Source organism: Chinchilla lanigera, unplaced genomic scaffold (assembly GCF_000276665.1).
Source record: "Chinchilla lanigera isolate Chin_1 unplaced genomic scaffold, ChiLan1.0 scaffold00006, whole genome shotgun sequence".
NCBI classification, from domain to species: domain Eukaryota; kingdom Metazoa; phylum Chordata; class Mammalia; order Rodentia; family Chinchillidae; genus Chinchilla; species Chinchilla lanigera.
In genome coordinates this window covers 5,436,755-5,447,640 of record NW_004955407.1, presented here as the reverse complement: position 1 = coordinate 5,447,640, position 10,886 = coordinate 5,436,755, and the positions used below count along the sequence as shown (strand labels likewise).

Here is a 10,886-nt window from a genome sequence, read left to right as displayed (position 1 = left end):
TCCTACTTTTTTCTACCTGTTTAATTGCTTGCTTTGCTTAAGGGTTCCTTTCTATTGTTGTTCTTGAAATTGTGGTCATTTTTTTCTCTGTCTAGAATATCTTTTAGTACTCTTTGTAACAATGATTTGGCACTCATGAAGTTCTTCCACTGTTCTTTATTGTGGAAATGGTTTTTTTTTCTCTGTTAAATTTGAGGGATAGTTTGGTGGGATATGTTAATCTTGGTTGGAAGCTGTTTTGTCTTGGGACCTGTAATAGTTCACTACAAGCTCTTCTAGATTGGGTGGTCTGTGTTGAGAAGTCTGCCTTGATTCTGATGGGCTTTCCTTTATAGGTGATCTGTTTCTTTTCTCTAGCAGCTTTTAATATTCTGTTCTTTTGCTGGAGATCTGAGATCTTGATTATTATATGTCTGGGTGTAGTTTTATTTTGGTTATGACTAGTTGCAGTTCACTATGCCTCACTTACCTGTATATCAGATTCTGTTTCCATGTTTGGGAAATTTTCTGTTATTTTTTCTGGAAATATTGTTTTTATGTCATTTGTGTTGCCTCCTGCTGTTTCATTGACTCCTATTAGTTGCATATTATTCCTCTTTGCCTTACCTTGCAGCTGTTGAATTGATTTTTCCTGGTTCTTTGTTGATTTTAAGAGATCCCCTTTCTTTCATGATCACTAGCTGCCATGCTGTCTTCAAGACCTGAAATTCTATCTTTGGCTTTATTCAAGCAGTTTTGCCAGCTTTCAGTGGAAGTTTTGATTTCCTGGATGCTTCTTTGAGTCTATTTTGTGCATTCTAGTTCATTCCTATATTGTTCATTAACATTTCTGTCCATTGCCTATATTCATCTTTTTTTATATATTTCTTCTATACATGTAGTGAGCAATTCTTTCATTATTATTGTATTTTTTTTCAACTGTAATTTTATAGTATCAACTGTAAAAATACCAGTAAAGTGTTATGACTATACTCTTAAAGATATAAGGAATTGGGGACAGGGAGCTGTAAGAAAAAAGTTGAGACCTTAAACCATAAGATATGAGGAGGAGAAAGAAGAAGGGGGAAGTGTCCAAACAGGGGTGGAAGGATGTTTATATAATTAGGTAGAGTGAACAGAAAAACCTGATAAGAAATAAGATGATGCAACATGGAGAAGAAATTATATCATGAACAAAAATATGAAAAAAATTAAAGGGAGACAAATTAAATGGGTGAAGAGGAAAGAAAAGAAAAATACAGAAAGAAAAAAAGTCCTGGGAAAAAAAACTAGAAAAATAGGTAAGAAATAAAAAGAAGCAAGGAGAAAGGATGAGAGAATTCCCCCCTATCTTCTATAATGTAGTGAAGAAAAAGGAAAGGGGAAGAGAACACACACACACACACACACACACACACACACACACTCATAAAAGTAAAATGGAAAGAAGAGAGAAAAAGGCAAAATAAAAAAAAAATATAGATCTCTCTTATTTTCAATATGTGGTTTTCCTCCAGAATCTATAACTGTGTGGTAGGGTCCAAGTCCAGATGTCCCTCTACTCACATCGTAGATAAAGGAGGCAGTCAGGCCCCAGATCTGTGCTGGACAATGGCCTCAGCAAACAGTAGGATGTTCCCCAGAGCCATGCTCTTCAGATCCCATGCCGCTCTGGCTGAGCCTGGCCTCTGGCTGCAGAAGCCGGGTCTGTGTTCAGCCGTAACCCCATAGGGTGTCTCTTTCCAGCCTGCTGGCTGACCACTGTCTACTGTGGTGGTCTTTCTCTGGAGTCCTGGAGTGGTGCCAAGGGTCTGCTCTGGGTCCTGGGTTCCAACATTCAGCACTTCCCCAGAAAGGCATCCCAGCAAGCACTCTCTCCCTTGGAATGGTGGGTGCTTGTACTGCGGTCACTCACCAGCTCTCCTTGCAGATCACAGCAGTTGCTGGTCCCTCTTTTTCTCTGCCCTGTTTCTCCACAAGGAATCTTTCCTTTCACTCTGTCACAGCAGCCCCAGCAGGCTGCTTTCCTCCACATGGTGTACAGAGCAAATGCAGAGGGTCCCTTCCTTTCTCCATATGTTCTGACTCTCCGGTATTTTTTTTTTTTTTGTCAGATCCTTTTTGGCTAACAGGGAACTACTTCTCTCCTTGTTTCTTCTCCAAGTTGTTATTGCTGTGTGTGTGTGTGTGTGTTTTATATTTTTCAAGTTCTTTTCCAGTGTGGAAACTGAATTGGAAATATTGATTTGTAACTCACTACTCCATTTTTCCCCTCCTGTTCTATTTTTTTTAAGAGAAAATATACTGTAATTTTTAACTTTGCAATTACTGTAGATGAATCTTCTGGTCTATTCCTTTAAACATTTTGCATAGCTCATAATATGGATGTGTCACTTTTTAACTACTGCCCAACTGCTGGACATTTAGAGTATTTCAAGTGTTTACTACATTAAGATATTACACTAAGATATAATACGTGTTGTTACAAATTTGACATTTTATTTTTGTAAGATATAAAAATATTTGGTAGACTAAAAAGAATACACTACCTATTGTTGAATAGGTACTGTATGAGCTTGGTACAAAGAAAAAGGTAGAGGAAAAAGGGATATAAAAGCAAAGGCATCCAATACACATTTCTTCCATGGTTAACAAGTTTGGAGCACCTATAATCTGAGATATCTATCTTGGTTCACAAACTTAAATTCTTTCCACAATTCTGGTCTCACACTGAATTGGCGAAGAACTAAATCAAATTCAATGGTTAGGTTCATTGTTGACCTTATGGGAAAATTTGATTCGGTTCTCCTCCAGTTTGGAGAGGGCATAAATCTTTAGTTAATGTATGATTAGGTACACCGGTGACTATCTTGATACTGAATATTCACTATATTTTCACTTACTGTGAGCAAGTCATTAATGTGTGTGTGGCAGGTTCGCACAAGCTTTTAAACTGGCAAATCCAATTGCTTAATAGACGTTGGCATTTTTGTGGATTATATAGAGTTGGCATTTTTGCAAATTACCCGTTTTCAGAGGATATACTTTTTAAATAATGGCAAATTTTAACCTTTTATTACTCTTCTTAGTACATAAACTCTGGGAATCTAGAGGTAACTATTTGGTCAATGTGCCCATTAATCTTGGCAACTTGACTGGACCTAGGCAGCTGAAGAGGTGATTGGGTCATAGTAGTAACAATCTCATCAGTGGATGATGTTCACCCACTGATGTTCAAATTCTATGTGCTGTCAAGAGGTGGAGCCTAGGTGGAGCAGGTGGGTCCCCGAAGGGCGACTTGCTGGAGTTCTTCTCTGTGCTATGTTCCCTGGCTGCCACGTAGTGAGCAGCTCTGCTCCACTGTGCCTTTGCAGCATCGTTTCTGCTCTGGATTCAGCCCATGAGACTGAAAACTTTTGAAATCATGAGCCAAATAAACCTAAGTTGCAAGTATTTTATCCTAGCAATTGGAAAGCTGACCCATACAGCTCACAAATACTCTCACAAGGAATGTTTCCAGTTGTCTACAGTATACAAACCACCTCAAAGGGTTTTGTATTATGGACTCATGACTAGAGTATGTGGAGGGCAAGGAATTTTCTCTGATGTGTCCCCAATGGCTACAGTAGTGTTACACATGGATGAGATTTAACAAACACTAGTTGATTGGCTATTTTACCAAGAACCTAAGGACACAAGCTTTTAAATTCTAATTCCAAAATTTAAGCAAGAGTCCTGCTAAGAAAAATTCACTCTAAACAGCATGAATATGAAAGAAATTCAAGTTAACATACTGGAGGAGTAATGAAATGCAAGTCACACCACACATCACGCACATCACACATCACCTCTTCTCGTTTTAGCTTCTTAGTTCATAGTGCTAGGTTAGTCTGATCTTTGCACCCTTGCATGACATATGCAAGTACACAATACAACTCAACTTACACATAGGAAAATAAACACTTTTATTTTTAAGAGACCCATACAGTCCATTGATTTACATTTATTAAGGATTGTGATATTTAGGAAAAGACAAATCTCTCATGTTTGGTAGTATTAAACTGGTAGCAGTAGTACTGACTGATTTAAAGTCTTTTCCACTTTTCTGATTTCAGGAAAGACAACATTACTTTTTTACCAAATAGAAGTACTGACAAGGTATTTGCCCAAATTAAGTACATAATTAAAGAGCAATTTATTTCTATGCATTTTTGGTTCCAAATAGCAAGTGAGAATACAGATTTTTCAAAAACCAAGTAAAACTTGAAATACAAATGAAGCCCTTTTTTTCTAGAAAGAGAAATAAAATGTCCCCAACTAAAAGCACAGATTAAGCTTAATATTACCTATATTATTTTGGGAACAGTGACATCTGTAGCTACGACGTAAATGTGGTTTGACAGAATATATGCTTTTACTTTGGGCAGAAGGGTGTACTACAAAAGGGAGCTGTAACTGGTAGAAAAGTCAGTAAAATTCTTCTGATTTTTTGCAATTATTAAATATATTTGTTATTAGGAAAGAAAATGTGCTTTTAAAAACTTCTGAAACAAATTTTTGAAATTTATTTCTGAGTCAGAGATAAAAACTTTAAAAGTAACATATTTATACTGTTACATGTATGAGCAAAAAAATAAACACAGGAATACAAAAATGAACATAGTAAATTTTTAATTAATACAGTATTCTGGATACAAGTAGAACACAACTAGGTAACAACTGTATTTACCTCAGAAATCTATGATAGTGTGGGTGAGATAAACCAAGATTTATGATAGACACTTCACTATTCACATTTTAATCAGTGCTGACCAGAAGCTAAAGCAATTATTTTAGGCAAAGATTTTCAGTAAAATTATAGAACTAATCTTCCAGGTAAATAAATGAAAAATGTGATGTCAGCATTTAATGTCAGTTGGGATAAGTCAAACATGAAGAACTCTTACAAAGACTAAGCATCAAATGAGAAACTGCAACTTTTGTTTTGGGCCACCTTAAATTTAATTTGTTTATATGTTTCTATTAACATTCACATAACAAATTCTTTTAGGCGACATGGAGCTTTCAGCTTGGAGATATTGCCAACTATACTTAGAGCAGTGTTTAAGGAATTAATATTTCAGAACAATTACAACTAATACTTAATTGGCTACAATAGTAAAATGCAGAATTTTAAAGTTTTCTGGTCCCTGAAAATTTGGTAAGGCCAAATACATTAACTGGAAGTAGTATTTGTTAAAAAACAAGAACAAAAATCGTAACCTGATAATGGACAAAAAAACTTGTGTAGGTTCTCATACAAAATCTAAAATTTCACCCTTTAAAAAAATGATTACATCCTTCAGGCTTGCTATATGCATCCATATAATCAAAAAGAAACCAACAGGAAATTCAACATTTCAACAAGCTAGAACTATTAACTGTAAGCATATAGTGAAATTCTGGAAGACATACTACCATACTTTGAGAAACACTACTAATAGATAAGCATGTGTTGAAAGAAGTTTATAAACGAAACATTACAACTCTTTGTTTATTCATACAACTTATGAAATAGAAAAAAAAGCTATTTTTCCAATAATATAGCATCACACTAACACTATTAAGACTGAAAGCTTCTATACACCTGTCCACTCTACCTCCAAAGCAGTATATGCCTCTTAGATATTCCCATTTGTTATCTAACATACGCCAATCATGGTTTCAGGGATTTATACTAGTTTGCACAGGCTAAAAGAATCACTGTCTTATTTATGAGACAAAATGAATCAGTTTCAGGAAAGCAACATTTCATAATCAGTACAGAAATAGTATTAACCCAACAGGATGGAAAACTCTCCTTAGGACATGATAGAATCCTAACAAAATGGACTATAACCCCAGATAAAGTAAATGTGGAAATAAACAGGAGCCTGGAAAAACACATTTAATATATATACGACCTAAAAAATCATCAAATCATTAGTAACTACCAGAAACACATATGTGAATTTTTGTTTTTCTTTACTGGTCTACTAAAAAGCTGTTATCATAACATGTTTACTGGTAGTGCACATTACTACCCAAATAGGGAACAGTCTGAATCATGAATTTGAAAAAAACTAGATTATGTATCTAACCTTATTTTTGTATTCTGAAAATAGACCTATAAAACCCAATTATTTTCCTAGCTTCTTGGATCTTCTAACATCTTAGGTAATTAAATTTAAACATGGTTGCCTGCAAATTCTTTCCTAGGGAAAAGCAAAACACACTTTGGTTGTTTTCCTGGTCTCCTCATGTATGTGCTTACTAATGACAGTGCCACTCTGGGCACTTACTGTGCTACTATAACACAACCACACATGAAAAAAATTGGAAGTTTAAATTTTGACAACTGACTTTTTTTTGGTAGCAGGCTTTTAAATGGTAAGAAAATCTAAAATCAGGTGGTCATTCTGACTTGAATTAGGAACTTAAGTCTGTAAGACACTTGAGGAAAGTTGTATGAATTGCATTATTTTTATTTACTTTGGTTTTTAAATAAAGATTTGTGTTAAAAAGACCTTAAAGATAACTCTAAGTCACACAGGGTATCACTTAGCACTCTCTGTAACAGAAATATAACTATTTTTTACTTGAATGTTTTCAAATAATTTAATTTTCTTATTAAAAGATCTTAGCCAAGTTTTTAGCTGTTAAATTTCTTAAATATATCCTAGGTTTCTTGTGGAGAGCACCTACCTGGGCTAAACTACTTTGATAACTTACACGACACTGAGGTTCAGATAGAGATAATTTTCTGAACATGGCTGAGCTTTAACAGAACTGATTATTTTCTCAGCCAAACAATATACAGAGTACTGCTGGATCTCCATTGTAAGTCTTGCCAGAAACAAAGCAGGTAAAAGTAAAAGGAAAGCAGTTTCTATTTATCTAAACTCTTATAACATCTTACGGAAAAATTAATGTATAGAAATACCTTTCCTTATTTGATCTGTCAGCCAAAAAGTAACTAATTCTCTATAAAAAGAGGAAACTCAACCATAAAATGTCTGTTTAACTTGTCAGTCTGGAAGCGACACAGACATTTAAAAAATTGCATATTCAAGAAAATGCTTAAAATGAAAGCAATGTTTCAAAACTCTGTATACATAGTAAGAAACTCAAATTTTGTCATCACAAAATTCCCTGTGGCTTTTGGCACTAACATTAAAAGAAAGATTTTAGTCTTTTGGTCACTTAAAGCTGCTACTAAATAAAACAGGAAAGACTTTAAAAAAGAAAAGATAGGAACTGAAGAATAAGTTAGGCAACTATTTCAAATACAAACAAAACATACTTTGAAAAAAAACAGTCATTTCTGCTAGGGATCTCAAGATATAATAACAGTTTGTCACTACCTCTTCCATTTTGAAGAGGATCCTCTAATCAGAAGAATTCCTTTAAGTTATTCTGAGTGGTGTTGCCTGGCAGCAGCTTCAATTTTCTAGACTGGTCTTCAATCCAGGTAATTAAGTAGCTCACAAGGAATAATCATACATGGCAACAGGGTTAAAAAAGGCATGGAATTTTTTCCATGCACAAACATCCCAGGAGAAAAGCCACCAATTTTAAAGATAACCATCAGGTTTTAGGTATCCTAGCATACTCTATACCTAAGTTTTACTTAAACCACTGGTGACTAAAATTAACAAGTTCTGCAGTGAGGATTTTTTGTTTTTTTGCCTGCAACTATATACACAATGCAAAACTACTCTGCATCACATGATTTTAAACAAAATAAATATAAAAATGAACCACACAATCAACACATAACTTTAATACTCCACATTATTTATCTTGATCACAACGATGGTAACCTCCTTGTCAACAATCCTGTGAGTTGAGGAGCTGATTCTCATTCTCATATCCGTCGGGCAGATAAGCTCTCCTCAGTTGGTCTGACTTAGGTATGGCGCCTCCATTCTTCACATGGCGAGTCAGGAAAGCGCGGACTGCTGGGTGATCAGCCTTCTCAAGGGGGATGTTGGCTTCCAGGCACATTTTCACAAAGTCCTGGATAACACTGACCTTCTCTGTTTGCGCAGTACTGTTGCACTGAAGAGATGCAGTTAAGGGCCTCTGCTTCTTTCTCACATTCTGCTCTTCAAATTCTGCCTTCCTCTTGGTATGAGTCTTTGACTTGAGATGGTCACTAATAGCAGACTTGCGAACGTGATTCAGAACCACATTGCAAGAAGTGCAGAAGAGTTTTCCTCCATCTTCATGAAGCTCACCTCCAAACTCAGTGACTCGATCCAGGGGAGTCACATACAAAGCAGTCTTAGAACGGTTTCGAGCAGGTGGTGCTGTTACTACAAATCGTTCCATTCTGACTTTGAGTAAGGTTCTTCCAACACAAGAGAAACAAAGGTAAGTATTATAACAACAGTTCATTCTTGAAGCAGTGCATAAAAGAGTTTAACATGTTAAGATTAAAGACTTCAAAAAAAATCAGATGATTGTATATTCATTAAATTTAACTTATCTGTTGAGTGTGGTGGTGCATGTTAGGTGTAACCCTAACACTATGGGAGGCTAAGGTAGAGGGTTCTTAAGATGAAACCTAGCCTGGGCAACTTAGTGTGACCTTGTGTCAAAAATTAAACATGGCAGTGCTGGGGGGTGAAAACGATCAAAGCATGCCATGTGCATGTATAAATCCGCCTGCCAAAATGAAACCTCTTAATCTGTAGTCAATAAAAAGAGAATAAAAAGAAAAAAATTCAACACTCAAGAGTATTAACTATATGGCTAATCCAATTAGATATGTACTCACCTTTTAAAGAGCTTTTGGGGGGGGCAAGTGAAAGAACTTCAGTTCTAGAGAAACTGACTTTAGGAGTTCAACTATGTAGTTTGTTCTAACATGTGGGCCACTAATCTGGCATTTTAATTTATGAATGTGGATATAATTTCTCAAATTATTTTGAGAAAGACAAGTAACCAAGAAAGAACATAATTAATATATATAGTTGAAATTAATTTATTTTTTAATGCATGGCTACTTAAGTTTTCCACATCATGATAATCAAGATTGCAAAGGGCTCTTTCTACAATACTTGGTTTCTTTTTTCCAATACAGATGAATGATTACATTTAGTAATATCTATTTTACTTATTAACTAGTAAGTTAGAAAAAATCAAGACTTTAATATAATGTCCAGTATATACCAGATGCTCAATCAAACTTTGCTGATGGAAAAAGTAAATTAAGGGCTAGGTATACAACTCAGCGGTGGAGTACTTGCTGAGCACACAGAAAGCCCTAAGTACTATTCCTAGCAACACACACACACAAATAAAAGAATAAAAATAAAAAAATAATAAATGAAGTAAACAAATTACAGAGCACCTTCACTACTTGTCCCAATATTTATTTAATTTACAAGCAGCTTAATAAGCTCTCAATCTATCCTAATAGCAAACTTACAATCAATGGAGTAAATGTCAAAAATCATTAACATTATCCTCACTGAAAACCTGAGACACTAAACACTTTAGCTGGTGACAAATGACTAGTAAACCTTAATGTTTTCCTAGGGCCTGTCTTTCAACTAAAGTCTTACAATTACTAAGATTTTAAGATGTTAAAATGAATTTGACACGATTCAAAAGGAATTCTGTTCTTTATAAATAGTTTAAAGGATTCCTAAGTGTATTGTGAAGAATTACGCTTTACAAGTATAAACAGAAACAGTAGTATTCCATTGCACTAATCAATAGTAAATAATCAGTATCTGGGTAACATGAAATTTCTCTCAAAAGAACTTTAAACTGTCAAAAGTAGGGAACTGTGGACCCAAATCAGAGGACTTAAGACTTCACACAAATTCTGCAAAATATGATCAAGTCCAGGTCTTAATAGGATTAAATTCTATTTTTTTTAAAGAAAGTGTACACGCCGGGTGTGGTGGCGCACACCTGTAATCCTAGCACTCAGGAGGCTGAGGCAGGAGGATCGTTGCAAGTTTGAGACCAGCCTGGGCTACAAAGTGAGCTCAAGGCCAGCCTGAGCTGCATAGCGAGACCCTGCCTCAAAAAGACAAAAAAAATAAATAAATAAATAAATAAAGAAAGTGTACAGCTCTCACTTTGTCAGATATGTTAATCTACAGGTTTGCAATGGCAGAGAAGACTGATATTCCTGGCTGCCACTTGACGAATTATCATTACACGTGTCTTTAAGTAATGGTATTTCCTACTCCTCTAACAAATCAGTCCCACTATGATTATGAGCTCTATGGTAATCATGAAATCACTGTGCTCAGGAGTGTTTCCATCTTACTTTCTCCATGAAAAATGATTTATCTTTAAATATCTGGATTCCAAACTTCCAAACAAATACGTAATTCTTTGTGGTATAAAAGGTTCAATCAGTTGTGCTCAGGTAAAAAGCCCGTATTTTGAACTTTTTGTAACTTTGAAACAGTTTCTTAGTGTTACTATAGAGGATTCGCCGGCTGACATACCCTAAGAACAAAAGTGCTTTCAAGAGATGATAAAGATATTTCAAACAGGGAAGTTAAAAAGAACAGGAATTAGCAAACAAATGAGAAACAGCACTAATGTACTAGGTCAAAAATAAAAATAAAATTTATAACTTTTTAAGTTTAAATGTTTACCGGATTAGTTTCCAGTTTTTTCTTGATAATTAGTAGTGAAGGGTCTCCAGCGCAAAATTGGGGGCGCCTAAAATCTCCGCACTTTCCGTCGTTCAAACCCGGACCGCTTTCAAATCAGACTTTCAACAAGTGGTGGTGGGGAAAGAGCTTCCGGGCTCGCACCCCGTCTTCCCGGCGGTAACGGGAAACCATGCCTCCGCTGTAAAACACGAGAGACACTCGGGAAGGGAAGATGGGGGGGGGCGCGGGGGCGGGAGCGCC

At 35.6% G+C, this 10,886-nt stretch overlaps 1 protein-coding gene across 3 annotated transcripts in view; it reads right to left on the bottom strand.

Moving 5' to 3' along the window:
• Positions 1–3,927: 3,927 nt before the first annotated feature.
• Positions 3,928–10,886, bottom strand: part of Cggbp1 (CGG triplet repeat binding protein 1) — an 8,760-nt gene continuing 1,801 nt past the window's right edge. Inside the window, exons 2-3 of one of the 3 annotated variants that reach the window (XM_005375529.2) lie at positions 10,626–10,824; positions 3,928–8,350 (exon numbers count right to left, since the gene is read on the bottom strand). In XM_005375529.2, coding sequence (XP_005375586.1) covers positions 7,828–8,331 — 504 coding nt within the window. In that variant the 5' untranslated portion in view covers positions 8,332–8,350; positions 10,626–10,824 and the 3' untranslated portion in view covers positions 3,928–7,827. Of the gene's footprint in view, positions 8,351–10,625; positions 10,825–10,886 lie in introns of those variants that run through there. The other 2 variants (XM_005375528.2, XM_013503658.1) reach the window with 2 other exon arrangements.